Source organism: Tenebrio molitor, chromosome 1, assembly GCF_963966145.1.
Source record: "Tenebrio molitor chromosome 1, icTenMoli1.1, whole genome shotgun sequence".
NCBI classification, from domain to species: domain Eukaryota; kingdom Metazoa; phylum Arthropoda; class Insecta; order Coleoptera; family Tenebrionidae; genus Tenebrio; species Tenebrio molitor.
Window position 1 is genome coordinate 14,559,001 of NC_091046.1, and position 25,462 is coordinate 14,584,462.

Genomic DNA, 25,462 nt, shown 5'->3' on the forward strand with positions numbered 1-25,462 from the left:
CTTTCGCAATTATTGTTAAGATGAGAATATAACATAAATTGCATTAACCATATGTTAATCAAGGACCAGCTTATAAAATTTTGCCCTTAGGTTGTATTTGTGATTCGTAGGCGGCGCATAAAACACCATATGGTCTTCAGATATCGTAGGTCAAGAATTAGCCTACATTATGAATATTTTATGACCGTTCTCTGTACGAGTTATGTATAAGTATTTTTGAATGAACTCAAAATGGTTTCGTAAAATGTTCGAATTAAAGTATTAGTCTTTGCTTTAGTTTTCGTGAAAAATGTGAACCATATGCTGTAGAGAATACATACCCGAGGGGTAATTAACAATTTATATTGGGTTATCCGAAACGACCGTTCCGATAAATAAATAAGAAGCCCATTAACATACTTTCGAGATGAATAAACACAGTCCACGATAGAATCTGAATAATCTTGTGATATTTTCATGTACATATGGGCCTTTGGAGGTGTTGGTATCAATTATTATTTTGTGATTTATTATAGTTTAATTGCTCTACTCGAAAATAAAAATATACCTTCAGCAAAGTACAGCTGTACCATTCTGTCACAAACTTCAAAAACACGCCTGAAACTTGACTTCCTTTTCGGAGTAGAGGGAGACTCCATAGAACAATGTATTTTCATATCCATACATTAGATTTCAGTTATTCAACACTACTTACTTTACACTTTGAATTCGAACACATTGAGTTCAGTTACACACTAAAAAAGTGAGCTATAAAAGTTACACTCACGTTGTGAAATGAATGATGATGAATCATACTTTTCCTAAGAACTAAATTTTAGTCGTGGAGGGAAATCCTTTTTTATTCATTGTTTGTTTAAGCCGACATATTACAAATTTTGCGGAGCCATGTTTATTTTTGTTAGTTTTCCTTGAGTGAAACAACGAAAACTTGCCTTAAGATTAATTATTCCTTTAATATTGAAAAGTGGGATGCACCTGACGAACTAAATCTAAATTGCATTTAATTGTATGTAGAAAATGGATCAATAGTTCTAGATCACTAGAAATCTAACTATAAAAGTACAAGACGATGCTATATCTTTTTTGGAACTGAAAATATTACAAAATGTACGTAATTATTATTAATGTAAACAGCTCAAAAAACTACTGCGTATTCGGGGAGAAAAAGCATTCCGTTGCTTCAGAAATGTAATCAAATCCTGTTAACAGTAATGAAATTCATGACGTCTTGTTAGTAAGGCTAGAGGAAATGTGCAATCTGAGAATCATAATTTGTAACAACCTTTAAAAACAATAAATTACAAGAACATTTTCCAACAACCTTGTTTGTAATGTATCTAAAACAATATGGTGACTTCCTTCTTTATGATAATAGAACGACTGTTGTTGGGAGCATATTATAAATGATCTCCCGGAGCGATAAAAACAACTCCTTTTATGGGGAACCAGATTCAAGTGACTCTCTGAATTTACCTAACGTTATGATTTACATACCTAACAATATGACTTACATTCACAAAATTTCATCGACCAATTCAATTTAGCAGATGTTTATTGCGCGTTATCACAGAATTCAATTAACTATTACGATTAACGTTACGGAACATTTAGAGCTAACAATGCAAGATGTAAAAAATCGAGTTTAATTACTTGATAAATTATTGTTTACGTTTCCAAACAAAATTTGATTTTAATTTATAAGCCTACGAGGTAAATAAAATCTGGTTAACATAAAAATAAATTTGTAGACGGGAATTAATGTATGCTCGCCATGTGGGTACTGTCATAAGAGCACCTTATTTACAACTGTTGTGAAAATTTAGAAGCAAGCTTAAGCTAAAATTAAATAACAAAAATAAATCGGTAAGTTTTGTGGAAATTAACTTATAGATCGTAGAACGTGCTAATACAATTGTCTTGTCAAGATTTTCGATCAAAGATACCTACATTTTAAGTGGCGTTATTCTTAAGTGGAATATTGATTTCACATTGAATTACTACTGATTGTGAGTAATAACAAATACACTAATATTTTCAAAAAACGTCTTTGGAACTGAAGATTCCGCCAAATTGATATGTCTTTTGAGAATGAAAAATGTAACATCGAAGCATTCCATGCCGATTATATTTTATTCGATGGTTAAAAAAAACATTTGAAGAATGTTAATTATTAAACACTGGTTATTTTTGTTTATTTGTTTATCATTAACGTATTACAGCGTGCGAAACGAAAACATTCAAACGAGGAAAGTACAAGAGGAAAAGTACAGACTCGAGAGCAGCCAACAGTTACATTGTTGGTACTTACAGATTATGAAATACTGAAATCAATGCGTTTCATTGTGCGAAATTTTAATCCCGTTTTGATGCCACAGAAATTAAGTCAAGTGCACTTGTAACATTCAAACAGTAACTAACTTGTGTGTCCTAGAAGTGGCATCAAAGTTGGCGAACAACTGGGGGGAACTGCCTCGGCCAAATCAGCGTGCCAGATCTGTGTATTTTGTCTTAACTGTATCAGAGCTATTGTCAATAAACTATCGACGACGACTACAAGATTTCTTGCACCTCTGGATTTATTTTATATTTAAATTATCGTAAACAGGAACGTATGGTTAATTTAATAATATTTTAATTATCTAGATGAGATATATTTGAACATCATCTGATAAAATAAATAAAAAATTACTAATAGTACACACACAATTTTTTAAGAGAAACACTCATGAGTACAAATGCACAGGTGCAATGAATATTTGACTATTATTGATTCTTGGTGTTATCTGTCTACATATCTCGTAATACTTACGTGTGATTACTATGCGGTCAGGTCTGCAACATTTGACGCAGAGTCTGTACGTATAAAAGGATTAAATTTAGAAGAGATGTTTCGGTTTCATTGAAAAAGGTTCGTAATTAAACGTGAGAAGCGTTAGGGTTTTGTTTATTTTATCTTATTGGATAACATCCAACGTATGTTGTATAGTACACATAATTTAAATTATTATTAACACAGATCCCATTTTCGATTTCAGTAAATTTTGGAATATTTAACTTATACATTACGTACATTTTGTTTTTGTTTGGAATTATGAATTCCGACGCAACAAGCACTTTTAGTAGTATTAGTATAAATATAAAAATATTTTCATCAAAACGTTAATGAAGCCAAGGACACACTGTAAATAGCATCGAAGGAGCTAAGGAATGACTATTTGGGTTCAAAAATTGATCTACACAAGTTAAATCACAAATATCACCAATAATAATAATTGACGTCTACTAGCCATATACATATGTATTTCATACACACAGAAGCATTGGGAAGAATGTCCCCTTACTAAATTCCAGCAAGGTTTCTCCAAACTACATCTACTTACCGAAGACGCCCTAAATTGGCTACAACAAATTAAAAACATAATTTACCATAATTATTTTGTGAATTTCGAATTTTAATTGTATTTTTCTTCATACGAATACATATATCAGAAGTATCTGTTCTTTCAATTTTACGTCCTGTTTGGTCGTAGCAGTAGGAAAAATTGTACGTAAGGAGTGATCACAAGAGATTCAAGAGCTTGAGTCGCTTGTCATTACATTTGTGTAGTGTGCATATTAGTGGACGAACAGACTGTAGCGACTTCCATATATTGTCAGGTGAAAACATTTGTGATTCATCTTCACCTGAGCAGAGTATAAATATTCGTGTTTATGATTGAGCGAATTTCGTATCTAAAAATAATCCTCCAAAACAAATTTATATTCTTATATCTTAAAAAAAGTTTCTTATTACAAATCATACGGATCAGTATCCCAATATGTTCATGAATTCTCACATTCGTCGAGAATGTACTTCCGCCCCTGGGAAAATGAGGAAACGCGAGAAAGCATTAGGATGCGTAATTTTAAAGAAAATAAAATCTAGCTTGAAAGGTACTCGAGAAAAGACTTAAAGTTAACCAATCAGAAGCCCGCGCTCTCCAGGTGTGTGTGCCATATTTATACGTTGCTAGGTTGTAATAAAAGGGCCAATCTTTTTAAAAAATAGGTTGGCCGCCGGAGCTTTTGAAAAATGTCAGTGTCAAATTAAATTTAACAAGTCAATGCGTAACTTGCACTGATTATTTAGAAATGATTATAATTTTTGGGGAATGTGGACGTAAGGCCAGGGAAGCAGCGAAGGTCTTTTCCGACCGTTTTCCGAACAGATATCACCCTGATCAGAAGGTAATTCCGAGAGCGATGGCAAGGACTCGAGAGACAGGTCAAGTTCTACCAAATCGAAAGGATTGTGGTGGTCCTCCGATGATCGCGGGAACAGTTGAGAATGAAAAAGCTACTCTAAATGCTGTTGGGTATTTCTAGTAGTACGGTATACAGAGTTTTGAAAAAAAAGTCGACACCATTACATTCGTGTACACTATCTATAGCCAGAAGATTACCCTGCTAGAAGGGAGTTCTGCACGTGGTTAATAAACCAAGAGGTGTTGGAATCAAATTTTGTTTCGAGGATTTTATTTTCGGATGAATCAAATTTTGGCAGGCAAGGGTGTTACAACGCTCATAATTGGCATATTTGGGCAGAGGAAAATGCAAGAGCTATTTTTCCAAGGGGCCTTTCAAGAGCGATTTTCAGTCAATTTGTGGGCTGGATCGCATGATACCTATGTCAACAGAATCCTTAGGTTGGACTTTTTGAGTTTCCTGCACGCTTAACTGGAACATTTACGCTGAATTTTTAAATATGGAACTTCTACATTTATTGGATGATATACTCGTACCACTCGTTTTTCATGTTAACGATTGGTTTCACCACGATGGGGCACCACCACATTTCAGTCGGCAAGCGCGCGAAATTTTGGACCAACAATTTCCTGAGCGTTGGATAGGACGAGGCGGTTCGCTACATTGCCCTCCGCGGTATCCAGATTTAAGTCATCTTGATTTCTTTCTTTGGGAACGTGAAAGATTTTGTCTAAAGATAGCTTGTTAACACAGAGGTGGACCTCCGAGTTCGAATCGAAGAAGCCTTTACTGTAGTTACCCCATAAATTATTATGGACTGTAAATTGAACCTTTTAAGAAGGCCGCGATTATGCTACAAATGAATGGTGAACTTTTTGAGCATCTGCTCTAATTTTTGTTTTTTCTTTGTTTTGTTGTTTGTCTGTTACATATAATTTTATGAATTGCAATAAAATTGGTTCTTTTCAGAACCGCCAATTGTTGTTTTAATTTTAAAGAATTCAAATGTCACCAATTTTTTTGTTTTTTGTTTAAATAGATCTGTACTAAAATTAGTATATTAAAGAGAGTTGGCTCCATCCTGGTTCCTAGGGGAGTTTTTCGATTGATAATTCAGATAATTGGCTGCACTTTTATTGTCAAAATTGTCGTAATCTCCGTTTAAATAAAATTGCTAGTTAACAAAATGTTTCTGGAGTGAAAATAAAATATAAATATTATGTTAACTATTTAAATTTGCTTGAATTACCTTCACAAATTTTGTAAAAACCAGGTTGCCAACTCAAATCTAACTCTCAAACACTCCCCTAGGAACTACGATCGAGCCTACTTTCTCTTATATACTACTCTAATCTGTACTATGGCGGCCAAAAAATTTTAGCCGTCACTTTCTGTCATTTCAAAAAAAAAAAAAATTGTAATAAATTGTAATTCATACTTTATTGTCATTAACATTATGATTACCGTCTTGATTATGATTGGATTTTTTGGGTGGTAAATTTCAAAACTCGAAATTATTTTGTCATTTTCTACCACACAGAACGTTTACCTCAGGTTACCTATGTAGGACTGCTCTAATTTTGTTCATTCATGTCGGATTTTTGGAATATCTGAACTTTAAACAGTTTTCTTTATACCATACTGTTATTAGGATTTATCAGTACTCAATGCTTGATTGATATGACACCTATAACAGACTAGGCCGTTATTCAAAATTATCAGACCGAGGCCGTTATTTTTGCTACCGTTGCTACGGTTACGGCATAGATAACAACTAAATTTAATTTTTGAAGTAAAGAGAAATGTCAGTCTTACAAATAAATCATCGTTAAATGTTAAGTATTATTGGTATAAAGAAAACTATAAAACAACATACGGCCGATATGGATATAACAGACTCGGTTGATTATAAAATCTCGGCTCCGCCTCGATTTTACAATACCTCAACCATGTCTGTTATATAACCCATATCGGCCTAATACCGTTATATACTATTAAATTGATTGGCAGAATAACAATATGCATGTCAAAATGACAAGAATTGAAAGTGGGGTTACGGTTCATAAAGATTTATTTACATTTTATGTGAATGAGTGAATGTCAAGATGATAGGGGCGGACGCCAACTCGGCACTTTATTATACCCAGGTAAAATTTGCAATAAAGTACAACAGGCCATCTCGGCACCGGTAGCCCATGGATAACCGGCCAACTCGGCACCCCGGTCAAGCCAACTCGGCACTGTCTACCTGTGACGGTCCCTCTTTAATATCGCAGCCAGTGACTAGACTTCTTGCGGGAATATATCAGGGATTATAAAATGAGATGAGGAAATACTTTTTTTTATAATATACAAATTTACAATTAAATATTAACTACAAGACTACTAATTAATTATTAATCTTATATCTATATGAAATAGATTTTACATAATCATATTCTGATATTTGACAATTATCATAATCAAATATTTTCGGAGATACAAATTTCTCCGCTTCTTAAACTTTTTTGGTTTTTACAATTATTTGCGTTCTAATACTCTGAATTTTTATGTACCTATATAAAACATTGATACTCAATAAGAGTTTTCACAAAAATATTAATTTTTGGGTGCGTATGGTAGAAGGATTTGGCAAAATGCGAATGAAACGATTTACATGGATTGGTAGTTAAGTATAAATGACTTGATTTAGAGGCCCACAAAGAAGGGGGAAATGTGGAAGCTTCCCCAATATAATTATCCACAAGATAATCTGCCATTTTTGAAAAAGAATTTAAGTTAGGAAGTTCCGCCATAAAATTGTTTACAAAACACTCACAGATTCAGGCGCAAGATATGGTAATCCAAAAAGATGTTGAAACCATGTGCCTTTATCATCGCATTGCCTGTATGTGGTGTCAGGAAATACCCTCTACTAGGGGGCATCATATAGACAGGTAGTGAGTGGGCGCTTAGTGTCGAGTTGGCCTATTTCTTGGGGTGTCTTTGAAAACTACCTGCTTTTTTTGGTGTCGAGTTGGCCGGTCAATGTTTATTGCTTCTAAGGTTTGGTGTCGAGTTGGCCTAGACCCGATGATAGTGATGGCTAAAATTTTTTGGCCGCCATAGTACGATTTGCAATTGTGTTGACCGCTGCGCTGTAATATCTCGGGAGACTTTGTTGCTAACCTGTCAGACCGACAAGTTCGACTGGTAATATTTTTGAAACCTAGCAACCAGCTTTATTTTTAAGTAATACCTAGTGCTGAACCTTCCGGGATTGGTGAATTTAAAAACCTATTAATTCTGTTATGCAAGCTGCAGTAATTTATTTTCTTGTATTTTTTGGCAACCTATTGTCGTCGGCACATGTAAGTGTTCTCTGGGGCGCGAGTTGTGTAAAGCCCTGTATACAATTTTGATGAATGAGTTTGTGATAGAATTTTAATATAAATTACGATGTCTTGTTTGCGAATGAAATATACTAAATTAATTAAACTCACGTTAATCTGTAACAATTCTTGTTCGGTTTTCCGTAGTTCTATTCCGGCCAAACAATTTCGTCCACCCTTTTCCTGTCATTTCACAAAAATTGGGTGTAGTTTAACCTTTATTGTCATTATGATTGACGTTTGCAAATTAAAATTTGAAATTTATTACTGTCACCCATACGAATTTAGACACAATTTGATTGACACATGTCAACATGTAAAGTTATTCGTTCCTAAAGGCTACTTTACAGCATGTTGTGGACGAAATTTTTTGTTCACCATTGTACAGTTAGAGACACGGAAATTCAGGCATCACTGTCAATATACTGTCAAAAAATGTAAAATAGGCTTTACATTATTAACCTCAATGATTGACATGCATTGATGTGAACAGAAAATAAATTTCAAAATTTGATGTTTGAATGTCACGTTGACAATAAAGAGTGATTTACATCACAATTTTTTGAAGTGACAGAAAAATGATGCCCGAAATTTCGTGTCCCTAACTGTACAATCATCGATATGAATGTTGGCAGTCAGTCATGCACTGATATAATTTGAGTGCATACTCGTATATTCACTTTCTCTCGTTAGTATAAATTAATTAAAAACAAATGAGCTGATTTTTAAGATATCGCTTTGTCTATCGTTTAAAACCAATAAAATTAATATCTCTTGCTATAAAAAATATGACACTGTTTAATTTCCTGTCAGCGATTAATCACATAAAGGATGTGATGCCGCACTAAAGATTTTGAATTTAATAAAAGCAAAATTACATATCTTCATCATTAGCAATGTCACGAAAAACTACACTAGTAATGTTTTTTTTCCTATTTTGCACCTATAACACAGTAAGTATAACACTTAAACGTGTTTCGAAAAGGAACTCTTTTCGATACGCGGTTTCAGGAACTTTTACTTAAATTTTTAATGTTGGCAGTGACTCATAATGAGTTGTTGCTAGGTGATCACTGCATTTCACGACACTTTAAATTCAAAACTCAATTGTTCGTCTATTTACCAGCGTTACCAACCCTTATATTTGTCAAATATAATTTTCCTAGCATTATGTTTTGGACTTTTTTTAAATTTAAGGGGCAAAATAGAAAAAATATTGCAAAATTAACCGCAAGAGTGTCTCCTTATATGAAAATAATGTTCCAATCCTTGTTGGTGTTTATTACCGCAATTAACCTTACGAATGTAGCGGAAACAAAATTATTTGTATAAATGTGACAAATATCAACAAGATTTTAATTTTATTTATACACAGTGGCTTCGAAAATTGGATTCAATTTTCTACATTTGCCCAAAACATGGAATTACAAGAAAAAATGAAATCGAATTACTGGCAACATTGTAATTTTCGTCCTTGCTCATAGCCGGGTATGATGATGACTAATTTATTCTAAATTTAAATCAATTTGTACGCTTTTTCGTAAAAAATTCAAATAGAAAAAACGTTTCATTTAACAAGTTCTACTACCTGTTAAGATTAACACAGGCATTTTAAATACACCCTGTATATTTCATATAAAACATTACAACAAAGAATCTTCTAAAAAAACACGAGGCGTCATTTTTTCCAAGTTAGCTGCAGGATCGATTTAAAATTTGATGCAAAGCGTGCAGTTACATACACAAACATTTAATTGGAGGAAGTGCATAAGGACTCACCTATTCTAAACAATTTAAACATCTTGTAATCCATTGACGACAATATTATATTAAATACTAATATATGTATTAACAACCCGAGTGTAACTTAAACCAGACTAATCATTACCGCTGATTAGATTATAAATGCTATCACACGTATCTATTGATTGGGTAGGTTATACGTACTTCTACCGGCGGGATATACATTGTAGAAGTGTACTTGTTATCATTTTAAAGTAAATAATATTTTGTCACTTGGAAGTACATAACGAGAAATTCTGTATCAGTTGAAAAAACCTATTATTTCAAGGTTACGACGGTAAAAACACAATACGTCAATAACATTACATCCGTTAAGAAAGCGAAAATTATTACATAGTTGAATTACACACTGATGGTTTTCTGATAAAGTGTAAAACGGCAATGACGAGATGGCGCTAAATTGCAATCGCTTTTTAGTAACAGAAATGGCAGGCTAACAAAGTTGGTCAAAATATTTAGAAATTGGCATTTAAGTACTTAGTAGAGTGATATGTCTGTTTGTTTTCCATGGTTTAATCGCAGGTAAAATAGCAAGACCAAATTTTTTTATCGGATATTTTTTTCAATTTTGCTTTGACAATTTTATGAGTTGAATTTGGGCATTCTTATTCTGGTTAGCTCCGAGAGCTTTAGCTCGAGGGTTTAACCTTTGAATATAAATGCCCAAATATCAACGAGTAAAATTGTCTAAAGCAAAAATATTTAAGTGAAAATCGCACGACAATTAAAAATAGCCAATAGAAAAACAGAATTCGGTGTCATTTCTATAACAATATAGAGATTTCCTGGAAATTTTTTGCACCTAGCTAACCCAACATGAAATTAATAAGTGGAAATTTTTTCAGCCAATCAAAATCATTTATTTATTAAAAATCTCAATTTTTTTTTCCGTTGTCAAGGATAATTCTGTTACACAACTTGATTTTTTTTGTCAGAAATTTATAATTTAAGAAGCATAATGTCCGTGTCGTTGCGATTTTCTTACCGATTATGCCCTCGTGCATTGATTAATATCCAGAAATTTTATTCTCATGCATTTCTAAAACGTAAATAGCCCCCATGTTCCACTCGAACTAATTAATACGTTTTGGAAATGCATTCGAAAAAATTTCCGGAAATAATCAATGTACTTAGGATATTATAAGTGAAAATTGGGAAATTTATCAGCTATAAAAAATTAGGTCGTGTTATTTTTGGCAAAATGTATTAATTCCAGAATACAAACTTTAACGTTAGTTATCTATTTATAATACCTACAGTTATTAAAAATACAATTATTAAAAATAATTTTAGAATCTGACAGGAGTAGCATGCAATTTTAATCACTTTTGACAGATGACAGAGTAGTAGGACGTTTTTATCGCGATAAACATTTTTGATTGGATGAAAGCAAGTGTTCTGATTGGCTGAACACGCACGTTTTGATGTACCATCGGATAGACAAAAAAAAAACTGGTACAGAATGTTACTGTAGACACTTCCAAACTGAATGAGTTTTGGAAGTGTCTAGACTCTAGAGTAACATACTGTACCAGTTTTTTTTGCTATCCGATAGTACGTGGAAATTAATCATTTTAAAAATAGCTTTGATTGAATTGAATTTACATATATTGGTCAGCAAAAATTTTCTGGTAAAAATTCTAATATGCATGTGTCTTTCTCCATCATTCGGGCATAAAACAATCAGTTGCAAAATTTCATCGCAGTGACCTTAGTATGTTATATGTATACATTATTGCCCTCGACGAAAATTTTTAACCAATTAAATTGCAGTATTTTTCAAATTTGGACCTATCAAATTGATTTTATAGTGAAAAAGCACCCTACTGCAGTAGGAGAGTTATTCAGCGACAAAATTTATGTCAAAATGAACGTCAAAATAAAATGTCAAATTTATATTAAATTAATATTAAATCGATACACAGGTGTAACAAACAAGGCCCTAAATATGTGATTAGTATTACATTCAACATTATTCTTTACTATAATAATTTTCTCGGTGGATTGTCAAGTCGAATACAATTCGTGGTCTAATTTTTTTCGCAAAATTTGTCATTTAAGACATTCGTAGCTTTTGCTTTTGGAAAATTATAATTTTCGTTGCAAAAGCTACTCATGTCTTAAATGACAAATTTTGTCGGAAAAAATTAGACCACTTATTGTATTATTGTTGACAAAAATCAGGTATACTATGGAAAACAATCCTAAACGCAATATTTATTACACATTCTGTCATATTATTTTCTGTTTCTGCTCGTTTTTTTATTTGAAAAATAAAACTATGAAGAACAGTCAGTTAACCGACATGTTACAAGTCTACTTTCAATGTAATACAAATAGAAAAAACATTCTTCAGAAAGTATTGTTACTGTTATTTTCCATAGTACACCTAATTTTTTTCGAAGAAAACATTTCCAATAATGCTATTTTATTTATTTATTTTCGCGGTTAAGTACCGTTAAATGCATTCTAATATGTGGCATATCGTTGGATTTAGAAAAATAATCTCTTTCAACATCGGAATAAAAAATACACGAAGCTATTTGAAAAAATAAAGTTGACTATCATCTGACCTTGAATGACTTTTTGAAAAAAAAACCTATGTTGTGCTTATAGTGTTTTTAAGTGATTTATTCCAGTTTTTGTTTTATTTAAATCGAGCCATTAATAACGGAGATATGGCTTGCGGCGTTTTTTAGAACGCACCTGTATATGTATGTACGCATTATACAGTGTCCCCAAAAAAGAAGACGAGTCCATAACTCCCTTATTTAAGGGAGGATTTTAACTATTTGTACACCAATGGTTGTGAATAGGCTACAAAAGGGCCTAATAAATTCATGTATAGCCCCAAGGGCTTCAATGGTAAACTGTCAAAAAAATTTTTTTTTTCAAAAGAGAACACATACTTTTATTTAAGTAATTCTGATAGATAACATAACAAAAATAAAAAAAACGCTACTATCGTCTCTGCGCTCCATTTTGCGCTAAACATTGGCGGCATCTTTGCGCAATCCCTATGTTATTATTTGTCATTTGTTTTTCCAGCTAACCTAATTTGGTTATTACACTGAAACAGTGAAACGCAATGCATTTTGATAGCTTTTCGCTTGGTGTTGCTCGTCATTTGTTTCAAAAGTTAGTGTTATTTTTTTTTATGCGAGGTTATAGTTGCGATACATTGTTGTTTTCATTTGAATTTTCTTTTTGACACTTTAACCTTGAAGCCCTTAGGGCTATACGTGAATTTAGTACGCCATCTTGTAGCCTATCCACAACCATTTAATTTGGTGCATAGATAATTAAAATCGTCGGATAAATAAGGGAGCTATGGACTTGTCTTATTTTTTAGGAACACCTGTATTTATTTTTAATCAAATTTGCAAGCGATCAATAAAAACTTTGAATTGTTACAACACGAATTATGCATTGCATGATACTACTTAAAATGGTTGTTGAGGTGGTGTTGAGGCATAGAGGTGTTCCAGAACTCGACGTTTAAATTAAATAAGGTGGTGGGAGACATTGTACGCTTATTGGTATTGTTAAACTGGCATATTCGATTATTCGTATTCCTGGCGTTATTAATCTTTGCACGTAAAATCTTAGCTTAAAGAAAAATATACGTATATTTAAAGAAAACATGTTCTTGATATTACTGACTACGCGATAAGTTCTGTCTTTATGACAATTTTTATTTAAATGTACAAAGACTACAAAGAAGTTTATACATTGGCTTGACATTTGCACGTGTTCTTACACGGAAACTATTAGGTACACTGGACGTAATTAATAAGTGAAGAATTAATAGTAACAGAAATATTTTCTAAAATGAATTGCATCGGCAAATCTGAAATAGTCAACTGTGACTTTAATACCTAAAAATTCCCGATAGACTCAGAAAAATCGAGTACGTCTTTCAGCAGTAAAGTTTTGGCAAGACCGGGTTGGTTTAGAGTTCGGGGGAAAGGAGCGGATGCTGCGGAAGGTCGGGTCAAGGTCGACAACGGCCAATCTATTGATCCCTGGCGACGACGCCACCACCGCCGCACATAGCGTACTCACGTGGTTCGGATTCGTTAGGTTAGTAGTAGCGATTAAGCCAAGAGGTGCAGCAATTAAGTGAGATAAAAGGATGAAGAAAGTCATGCGAAAAAAAATCAAAGTAATCGAAAAAAAGATGAAAACAAAAATAAATGTTTTTTTTTCTTTGTAACAATAAATGGTTAAAAATTCTTTCGGGTATAAATAATAGTGGTTACTAAAATTTCTATCCAGTTTAATTTAATTCATTAATGCTCTAGCATTAATGAAAGAGCCTCAATTATAGTGTCGAGGTAGAGACCGCATTGTATTTATATCAGATTTTATTAACAAACACTAAAATGAAACGGAAATTGCCACCGTTTCCCGCAAATTAAGGAGAACTATGGATGGATGGCTTTTGTGGAAGTTCAGTTAAGACAATGTTGCTCCGATATTGCGCTTCCCACAACAAATGAAGTTTAATTGCAACCGCACCGTCTTTTTATGCAACTTACCGAGTTCGTGATCTGCTGGTGCGCGTCTGGAGGGTGAACTTCTTGGAGCTGGAGGTTGTTTGAGAACAGCCAGTGGGACAAGTCCTTCGGGAACTGAAGAATCGTGATCTGTTCCACGAGTGGGCATACGGACCAAACAATAATCTGGCTTAGATGAACATACTTCTACTACTTCGACTTGCTGGCCTTTCATCACACTCAATTCTTGAGCACAAGTAGCTGTGAAATCGCTCACCACCCATGTCATTTCTAGAACTCCAGCCTGAAATGAAAACATACATAGTTTTATATCTACACATTCATTTCTTTTATATCTTTTTAGAAGCAAGAATAATGAAACAGTGCAACATAAATTTAGTAGTCCAAGAATTCTAACGTTAACTTCTGCAACTTCAGAAATGAGAGGATTATTATGTGACACCTACTGAGAAAAGTACCTCTTACCCAAACAAAGATTGCCCTATATCCTCTGCCTTCTTTTTAAACGCAGAGCCTGTTTACATAATTTAATACAGGGTACGTCACGAGTGATAATGAGCCCGAGGAATTGAAAATGCAACCCACAATAAATTTCCAAAGTTAACGTGGATACAGTGCATTCACTTTTGTTTTAGACCAGAGTAGGCTATGGAAATTTGGTGAGTTGTATGGTAAGACTGAGGCTGAATCACAATAGGATACATCATGTATAATATTTGAGGTTACACTTTCTTGTCAAAATTCATGACCATGTAGCTAAGCATTATCATTTTTCAATTAACTACATAGTTTCGAGGACTCAATAATGTGTGTATTTAGTGATAAATATAAATATTGCACAAATTTAAAACTAATTTACCTTAATACAATGTCAAATTTGACATTGGCAGTTCGAACAATTTTGATTTTGTTATTTTGACATAGCCCCGATACCAACATTTAAAAAAATTAAAATAGCCTACTCTGGTCTAAAACAAAAATGAATGTATTATACATAAAACATAGTTAGTTGTGCAGTTTCGTAAATTTTGACATAAACGTCATGCGCTTGGCTAAATGAAATTGTGAAAAAACGAAGACTTTTTGGGAAAATGTTTATTGTCTGCATAAACGTGCAACGGGAGAAGCATTTTTATTACATTAGCCATAAATCAGGACCCTAATAATAAAATTATTGGAAGCAAAGCCATCGTGGATTCATAATTTCTGTTTAAAACAATACGATATTTAAAATAGCCACATTAACTTTGGAAATGTATTGTGGGTTGCATTTTCAATTGCGCCGGGTCCATTATCACTCGTCAAATACCCTGTATGGGTTTCTTCACGTTCATTACCTAATTCCTTGCCGGGCTGTTTAACCTTATTTTAACGACTGGACCGATAGTACAACTTTAAATTTCTTGGACATGGATATGTGTTTATCAATGACAAAAAAATCGTTATATTGAATTTTATACAGTATATTTCAGTGTAAAGTATAACGTTGATTTTTTAATTGGTATATAGATTTTATCCCCAATGATTTCAAGCTTCCTTCAAAGCTTCGGTGTTTACCATCACGAAGCACGAACGTGCTGGCACTCTGTTGCTTATAATAACTAAAACAAGATAAACTTTTTGATAATTTTATTGATATACTCGTATTCTATATGAAAAAAAAAAATCCGTATAAAAATACAATGCTGTACGTATTGGAAATGTCATAAGTAGGGCCCGGATTTTAGGCAATTAAAAAGTCGGAAATAGGTGCCTAAAATAGTCCCTTAAACTACTGCAAATAGTTCCTTAAAAACTGAAAATAAGTCACATTAGGTCCTCAAAGTTGTGGTTAATTAAATTAAAAAATGGGTTTTTAAAGTTTTAAGTACACCCAACAAGATATTTACTAATTATTCCTTATTAATTTAATTAATATATCTACCTACACGTTTGTTAGTTATATACTCGTATTTACATTGCATACAATATATTGTTCTAAATTTTCTATTTTAAAACATTGTCCGTTATCCACCGAAATGGACTTATATTTTGAGAAACTTCTTTCTACCTCGCAAGAGGTAATGGGCGCAAATTTGTAATTAATTTCTTCCATTTTGGTTTCATGTTCCGACACATCTTCATCTCTAAATCTCTAATTTTCATTTTTATGGCAGGGACCATTGTATAAACGTTAAAGCTTCTAACAATACCTAAGTATCACAAACCATTAGACTGTGTATACCTGCACCCCTTCGAACAGAGGCAAACAGATAAACTGTAATTTATGCCAGTCCAGTCTAATGGTTTGTGGTACTTAGGTATTGTCGGAGTATTTACCGCTGGCACCATGGTCCCAACCGTAAAAGCGAAAAAGTTATTCCTCTATTGTACTGCACTTTGTACATTTCAATAGTTACATCTCCTTAAATTTCAAAATCATAAAGCATTGTAAATTTTATTGAGGTACCACTTTTACATTTTTAATACCGTAAACTTCCCAGAATTCGAATATTGGGAAAAAATCGCGAAAATGAAATTGATTTTTGGTCATTTTAGGCATGTTCAGGCAGTTAAAAAGTAAAATAGGTATTTAAAGGGCATTTTAGGCCGAATAGGCAGAATCAAATATGGCTCTAATTACTCTAATTAAGCCAGCAATCATTTATAGACAAGTTTCATACATGTGCCTTAAAAAATAAAAATAGTCCATTTTGCCTAAAATCCGGGCCCTAGTCATAAGTAATATATTTGCTTTGAATGAAATTATGACATGATATGATAAAGGGTGTAGTGTAATCAAAATCTTTAAGCTGTGTCACACTAAAACACTCATGTAAGTCGGTATGCTAACTGTCAAATACACTTGTGAAGATATTACTCTGTTCAAAAGAAGAAAGGTTTCCTGTAATTACGGTACCGCTATACATTGTTTCAGAAGTGGATGAAGGTGAAACTTCTTTAGTTGTCAAATTAAAAAAAAAAAGATCAGAAAAAAAATCAAAAAGCTAAAATTTTACAGCAGTAGTAGATTCCTGTCAAACTAAACATCTTCTCCAACTGCTCTATTTTATTATTATCTTAATTGTTTAAAACATACTGGCAAACATCGTACTTAAATAATTTGGTACATACTTTGATTTTTTAAACGTTTATTAAATATTAATAAGCTAATACAAACAACATTTTTTTAAATATTCAATGTTTCTTAGTTCAACCACTTCTCAAAAAAATCCAATTCTTTATTATATCTGTTAATTAACCATTCGTTACATTATGAACTGATCTATGTATATATAATCTTTCATGTTTATTTTGTGAGCTTGAAACTCATCCTTCCTTACGTTAAAAAAAAAAAGAATTTTGATGCCAACACGGTAGGTCTTGTGTGTGTGGGTTCATTTGCGGAAAATGAATAAAACAATTTCGAGTGATTGGCTAGTTGTAAAAACAAAATGTTAAAATTTGAGCCGTTTTCGATTTATATTGGTGAACATAAACGTTGAACAACTGTATTGGTATATGAAAATAAATGGCTATTGTCGGCTTCTCTTTGATTGGTAATTATCGCCAACTACAACACACAATAAAGACTTAAGTCTTTTATGACAGGGGGCAGTTTACATAAACATTGAAATAACTACGCCATTAATAATGTGGTCATACGGAGATGTCAATTCGGGACGAATTATGTCGATGGCGCTTATAGGGGCGATACAGGCCATCGATTCTCTATAAATATCGCACCGTCCGTTGACACACTCAATATTGACGGGTAGAGAGGCTTCAGTCCTTACACAACTTGTTCACGAGTATGATTGGATATCCTAATTACTGTTATGGTCAAATGGTGAGACTGCTACTGCAATTACGCCATTTCGAAAGCGCGGCACAATTACGTTAATGATTAAAAGTGTACCACTGGTACCTACCATTAGAAAAATCGTCAACCTGAATGTAGATATAATAATACGAATGAATTACACCGACAAATATTATTCGATGACTACGTTATATGTAGTCATCGAATAATATTTGTCGTTGTATAATATAACTTAATAACAAATAATAAATAAAACACAAAAAAGTCAAAATGTGGAGGCGAGACGCCGGTAATTATGTTGATAAGCACTGCACAATTACTTGATAATATTATCCGTAATAGTGTATGTACTCCGGCAAAATTGCCGTGCCGCCGGGTGGAGGTGGGATACGATAACTTGTAATTTATTATACCTAGAATCACCATCGTCACACCATTATTATCATTAAAATAAATTTAAATACCTTCTTTAGTGTCAACTGCTATTCAGCTTTCAGTCTAAAAACCGAAGAATCTACTCCCAAGTCTTCATATCATGCACGCATTTTAACTTCATACACCCTTGTAGAGAAAAAGTTTATTGTTAAAAATCAGCAAATCGATTTAAAACTTTTTGTTTGTCGAGTAGCTTGTCACGCCAAAGGACATACATATTCTAATTTGACTACTTTTACTCAAAGGTATTATTATGCAAGCAAGATCTAATCACGAACATATAATTATTCTTGCAATTTTGCACGTACAGCTTGTTTTGAACTTGGTTGTGATATCAAAAACGTAGCAGGATATGACACTATTTGTGAGGTTTTTCCAATATTACAAAAGATGGGCACGTGAGGTAAACAACAAAACGTAGATACGGAATTTATTGATCCGATAAATTATTACGATGACAGTTTGCCAACCTAGATAATACGAGTAAGTTCGGTGGTTGCTGTTAATTATTTTTCTAACTTAATGTATTTTATTTAATGCATTTAGACACACATTCCCCAAAACTAATTTATCGAAGTTGCGTATAACCGTAATTAAAATATGTTTGATCAGTGTTGTTACAAAATTAATTGGTTCGATTAATTAGCTTCGACCGATAGAAGAAATACAATTTTCCAGGAACGCTATTCCTGCGGGAGTAAAGCACACACGTATCTTTGTCCATGCGTTCAATAATGTAATAAGTACCAACAAGAAATGAAATTAGCAAATACATTCTAGTTTTAGGTTTTACGCTTTGCATTTATTTTGTAATTCAGTAATTATTGGGATAAATTTAGATACATTATTTAAATTGTTAAGCATACTTTTCTATTTACTATAATATTGCAAATAATTATATTTATTATACCGTGTGAGCAACAATTCCTGTTTGAATTGGCAATAAATTCTGGTGACTTTTGGTAACTTTTATGTCATGATTACATAAACCAGGACGTTTAAATTTGAAATGTATGCCATCTGTCAATAACGTCAATAAAACATACTGAAATAGGTATAATTCGTAGTCTTGAAAACTTCACGTAAATTTTTTTATTGCCAACTGAAACAGTTATTGTTGCTCACCCGGTATTTATTACTACTCAGTTATCAAATATGTATTTATTTAATGAATGATAATGCAACCGATGAGTATTTTCAAACACTGATGACTTTAAGATGTTGAATTTCACTGAAATACATGCGTTGCTGAAGGTGTTAACGAACAAGCAGGTTAAAATATGTATAAAATTACGCAGCATTAGTCTATTTTTATTTTTTTTTTGTATACATTGATTTTTTGAGCTCTGATGTAATGCATAGAAACATATCAAAGCAAGTGAAACCATACTGAATTATATCGATTCAATCTATACTTAATTAATTTTTTCAGATTTTTACTACATATAATGAAATAAAATAAGTCCAACCACACTTCCCCTGTAATGATATCCATTTATCATTACCATATTTTTTTTTACAAATCCATGTCACTTATCTACCCGCAACATTTTTACTACATAGTACCAACTAATATTCTGAACGATTTTAATTGGTCACACGATGGTGATTGATAAGTACTAAGCGAATAGAAATTGTCAACAACCTCTAATCTTTGTCAAAAAAATGATGGAACAAAGCACACAATCGACATTTGACATACCTAGATATTAAAATTAAATAAAAGTCAGCCATTAGTTATTATGAAATGTTGGGGAATGCGGCAATGGAAACTTACGAAATGATCAAAATCACGTGCATGTTTTCAAGCAACCTGCAAAACTTTAAATCAAGTACCTGTCTTTAGAAATATGAAATCAATTTTATAACTATGTAAATTGATTTTCGTTATCTGTAAAAAGGAGAATATGCTGTATAATAATTATTAAAATCAATGGAATGTTTGTTTTTTGGATATTTTGCGAACATTAGGAAAAGCAAAGACCGCATAACTGGCATTTTCTCTCTTGTGAATATGCAATTGCGAGTGAAAAACATCCGCTTTAAGAAAAAAAAAGTTTTTAAGAACAATAACAAATTATTGCATTAAAAAAATAAATATTTTGTGTGAAGAAGAATCCGTTAGTTGCAACGAACATGCTAAATTCTTGTGAAAATTAAACTCTGTATATACGTTTGTGGTAAGAACCAAAAAATGGTCCACATTCATTTTGATAAAAAATAAAATTTGATGAAATTATTCAGATATTGTTCACCAAAGTCGTATTAAATTAAAAAGATTGTAATTGGTATTTTTAGGTCACTCTTTAATACTGTTTTGCGGGATTCATGTCTACATAAATTAGAAATATTGATCAAGGCAGAATATGTAATGTACATAATTACAGTTTTTAGTCGTCAGTATTCGAAAGAGAGCTAAAATAATAAAAATGGTATCGAAAAACGCAGACTTAAAAAAAATTGATTATACGATTTAATTTTAATAAACGGTAAACATTCCTTGCTGAATGTGATCGTAAATCAAAATTATGTATTTGCCCACACGAATAGCATGGGCGTGATAAAATTATGTTCCGTTATACTGTTATCATTTCAAATTCATCAAAGAACAAAAAAAAAAGCAGAAATTTAATTTACTCCAAAATTCGTGACATTTTTAACTCTACAGGCATTTAAAATAATGATACTTTAAAAATGTATGTTACTCATAGTCATAAGAGAAGTGCGATGTAGTTAATTAAGTGTTTTCTTCTTTAAAATAAAATGAGTAATGAATGTGCAATTTTTAACGTAATGAAGAGATAGGTAGGAACGCGAAAAATTAAAAAATATAAAACTTTAGTAAATGGTTGTTCTCGAGTCTCGTTTGACAAACATGTAACACGTGTTTAAAATTGTCGGTGTAGTGGTAGTATTATTATATCGTTAAAAACAAAAAAAATATAAGTATATTGACCAGAGCTGATTGGCTGGGTTGCCTCCTGAGAAGCCGGGCTTGGAAGGAGCTAGGAGTATCGATAGTATGCTGCCTGGTGAGCGTGGGATGCGGCTGGGCTACCGACCCCTGCCTAAACCAGGGTAATGAGATCTTTCGCTTAGCCTTCTGGCTCTTGGGGACGACTCCGGTAGAGCTGCCGCTTGGATTGGACATGTTGTACGATGATATCAAACACTGTTCAACATTGGCACTCTTACAGTGTAAAAACAGTCAACACAGCAGTTCAGTTTAATTCCAAGTTTATACACAAAAGCTTCTACAAAACGTAAAGTTTAAATTTATCAAAAAACTTCATAATTTATTCTCTATAAATATAGTTTAAATACCCGTAAAGACGTGCGATATACTATGTAAGTGCATTACTAAGCACCAATAAATTTCCTGCAAGCTAATCCGATGGAAGTGGTTACTAATCTACTCAGTTTGACTTCGAATCACAGAGCGACATACGAAAGACATTTTAATTGCGTTAGCATTTTGCATTGCATGAATTTATAACTGAGTAGCTTGGACTTAATAGTTAATACGGTGGATAGGTCCGGTACTTTTTTTCCGCCAGGGCTGATAAGGATATAGCGAATACAAAGTGATCATTTCGTCCGAAGCACAATCATTAACCGACAACAGATATCACATGGAAAGCCATCACATTGAAGCACTAAAAGCTCGATATATTATTCAAAAGAGCTCAACTCTCGACCCGCAAACATACTGCACCGTTTCCGAAGGTATTTTCTAATGGTACTTTGGTAATCATAAATTCGTGAAAAAAATTGTCGCGGACGTCCCGGCAATCGAATACACTGGTTCTGCTGTTATTTAAAACAGATGGAAGGAGTCCGACACACTTGTTCGAGACGGAATGTTTACGACTTTTGCATTATGCTTGGAACTGTCCTCTTACAGTACGAGTTTGAGCAATGATAGTCTGCGCTCGGGGACGGTCCCGGCAGCGAACTGACATCACCGTAGCTCCGGCAGCCCGGGAGAGAAAAGCGCCTGTCCGGAATACTGCAGGACACACATGCAGGAGAGCGGAACTCAATCATCTGTTATTAACTAGATAAGGTGTATCAGTTTACCATCGAAAAATTCAATACGCATGACCAAAACTCAGTCTACCGACGACAACACGGCGAGGGAGCTTTTTAAAATTAATACCGCTAAACGCATTACCGCTTACCGAATTGCAAAACGAACTTTGCTCATCAGGTTTTCGGTTAGATTGTGACAAAAACAAATCCAGGGTCCAATGTAAATCTGTTAAAGTTTGTAAAAAGACGCTATCGTTGCTATTGACAAAAGCGTGTAATGGTCCGACCCGGAAAATTATCAAGCGCTCAGTAATTAAGCTTCAATTATGAAAAGTAATCACGAGCGGAATTCTAAAGAACTTGGTTTCTAATTGCAGTTTTAAAATTGTTTACTTTGTGTAGTTGGTACGGTGAATCGAGAATCTTATTTGTCTTGTATCTTTTACGCTGATTTTTTAACGAAACCACGAATCCTGAGATTAACGTCATGTTCTTAAAACAATAGTTCAACTTAAAAGTATCCAGCTTGAAAAAAAATGACGGCAAAGTTGATAAATATAGAACAATTATGTGTTTTTAAGATCTGGCAGTCTGAATACAAAGGAGTTATTTCAGTGAGCCTTTGACAGACAGTCCAAAAATGTTTGGTTATAATTAACATTTTATTAATTGTAACCACCGACACGCAAACGTCACATTTACAAAAAAAATAAATTATCACTACATATTATTATCAGGCTGGTGTGTAGATACTTTAAAAGTATGGTAGTATAAGTACATAATAGTCAATATATTTTTTTATATATGTACTGGGATTCTTAATTAGTATTGATGAATACTTAATACAGCAAATTAAGTCAATTATGGAGAAACAATAAAAAAGCAAGTAAAAAAGGATCATATAAAAATATCTAGACCACTACAAATTTAGTTAAGTATCCTAAGTTAGTGTTTTATTGTATATCTGGGTTATTGTATGGTCAGCACCTTGATTCTTTATTCGCAGTGACATTCAACCAATTTTTGTATGTTTTAGAATTATGTACACTTCTATTAAAAAAAAAAAGCGTACACGTATTGAGGGCTACTGTAAATGGGGATAAAATTAATTAATCGTTTCCAAGAAAACGTATTATGTACTGACATTTTGTATGTATGTCAAATGTGTGAACGTTGTTTTTTATAAATTTTTAAATTGTTGTTAGATTGTTGAGAGTTGCCTTTTTTCATAAATTTGTGAATAAAAGTTTGAATTGTGTTTGTAGTAATTGGTAATACTTGCCTAATAAATAAGGCAAAACATTTATACACATTAAAATCTCTGAAGAATGCATCGATCAAATCCAGCTCTCATCACGAGTTTTGTTACAGGTTTCTAAGTAACAACAATTAAAAGATGGGTTTACGATATGGCAATCTAGTCAAAATTGTGCTGACTACTTGTACGCTTTTTTTTTTGAATAGAAGTGTACTTCAATTATATTAACATGCTTTAATTAAATATTGTTGCATTTTATATAAGAATAATTCTGTCTTTATATTCACACGATTTTATTTGACGTTTTTGATATTGAACACTTGGCAAATTCTATCCAAAAAACAAATTACACTACACAGTTTTGTAAAATTCACACTATAGTTCATTTTTTAATGCTGTAGAAAAAGTCAGGCAGCCAAATATACACTTTCAATGGTTCACTAGATTCCTATTTCAATTTTGTAAATTACTTCAATCCATGATGCCATATGCCACAATAAATGCATTAATGTCAAATCGTGTCACTGTCAATTAGGTATTAATTTAAAGGCTAGTTTGGTCAAGGGTTTTTATACTTAATTATCGATGGGCTGCACAGAACAAATTATGTTCAACGAAAAAGTAAGTCGCCCTTATTCGTATTCGAAAAAACATGATTTTGAACATTTACAAACATGTCTATGATGAACATGCGGAACTTAAGGTTAGGGATACGGTTAAACTAAAGAAGAGCAGATGTGGGAATTGAATGTGCGTATTGAAGTGACCGTGGAACCACTGATTATACACCTTGGAGAGTCTGATGACGATTCGGATTAACCGGAAGAATTCGAAGATGAGAGTTGATTTTTTAAATCCATAATATGTCTGAGTTATCGTTATTTATTGTTTCTATTTACTAACTTACTGCTTTTTTATTCATGAATTCTAGATTAAACACATTATTAAACACGTTTTCTCATTTCAATTAAATTTTTTTATCGAATGTCAAAACCTTGTCAGACTGAGGGAGATTTTGACAAACAGAATTTTTAGCGGCATCGTGGATCCATATCAATTATAAATGAATTTAAGGTATCTAGGCAGCCTTGATGACTGTATATTGGGTTGCCTGACTTTTTCTACAGCATTAAAAAATGATCCCGAGTACCGATATAAAATCGTCCAATTGCGAGTGAGAAATTTATGAAAACGTATCCGTACCAATTCTATCTTCTCTTTGTGCGTTTGATAATGTGACGACTAAACAATAAAGACACATTTCAATTGTCAACAATGCATAGTCACTAATTTTTATTGATTACTGATAGATTCATTCAATTATTCTTATAGAATGGAATAAAATTAAACTCTTGAATTGACTAGTCATAATCAAAGATATAACATTGTAAAAAATTTCTTTCAGTTCTGAAATAATTAAATTTTCTAGGTAAAAAATATCTTATTGTTCTATGATCATCAAGAATTTCGGAGTAAATTCCATAATATGTATCTTAAATAAAAATTAACAAAAAAGCTATGGTTTTAGTAAAATTGCAGGTAAGTGATATTGGGTAGTATGAATAAGAATAAGCATTTGCTTATACTATATATTTGTCTTTTTCTATCTAATAGAGTCCATGTATTTCTATCTCTTACAAGTAAAAGTATTTGCTAATGGTTTATGCATATGACCCATTGTCTAAACTCGGTACAGTTGACTTCAAAAAAACGGGAAATGAAATTTGACCTAATGTGAATTGGAAATTTGATTTGTCAATTTATGTCAGTTTGTGTCTGTATGACAGTATTTGTACTGTATTTGCATAACTGACATTTCTGACACATAAGTGCAGTTTTTTAACCTAAATTCGAAAAGGCCGTCTCAAACTATAAAAATTTAATAAAATCTGACAGAACATTTTCTGACAGTTCCCGTTTTTTTTGAAGCCAACCGTAGAGGTTGCAAAGACACACTTGTCATTTGCAACAGCATTTTTTTCATATTTCTGAACCA

The 25,462-nt window shown here is 32.8% G+C and overlaps 1 protein-coding gene across 6 annotated transcripts in view; it reads right to left on the bottom strand.

The window, feature by feature from the left end:
* The window catches only part of trio (trio Rho guanine nucleotide exchange factor), a 167,408-nt gene that overhangs the window by 28,785 nt on the left and 113,161 nt on the right, over positions 1–25,462 (bottom strand). For all 6 annotated transcript variants that reach the window (XM_069039410.1, XM_069039408.1, XM_069039401.1 and 3 more), the window contains one exon: positions 13,961–14,222. In XM_069039410.1, coding sequence (XP_068895511.1) covers positions 13,961–14,222 — 262 coding nt within the window. The remainder of the gene's footprint in view (positions 1–13,960; positions 14,223–25,462) is intronic.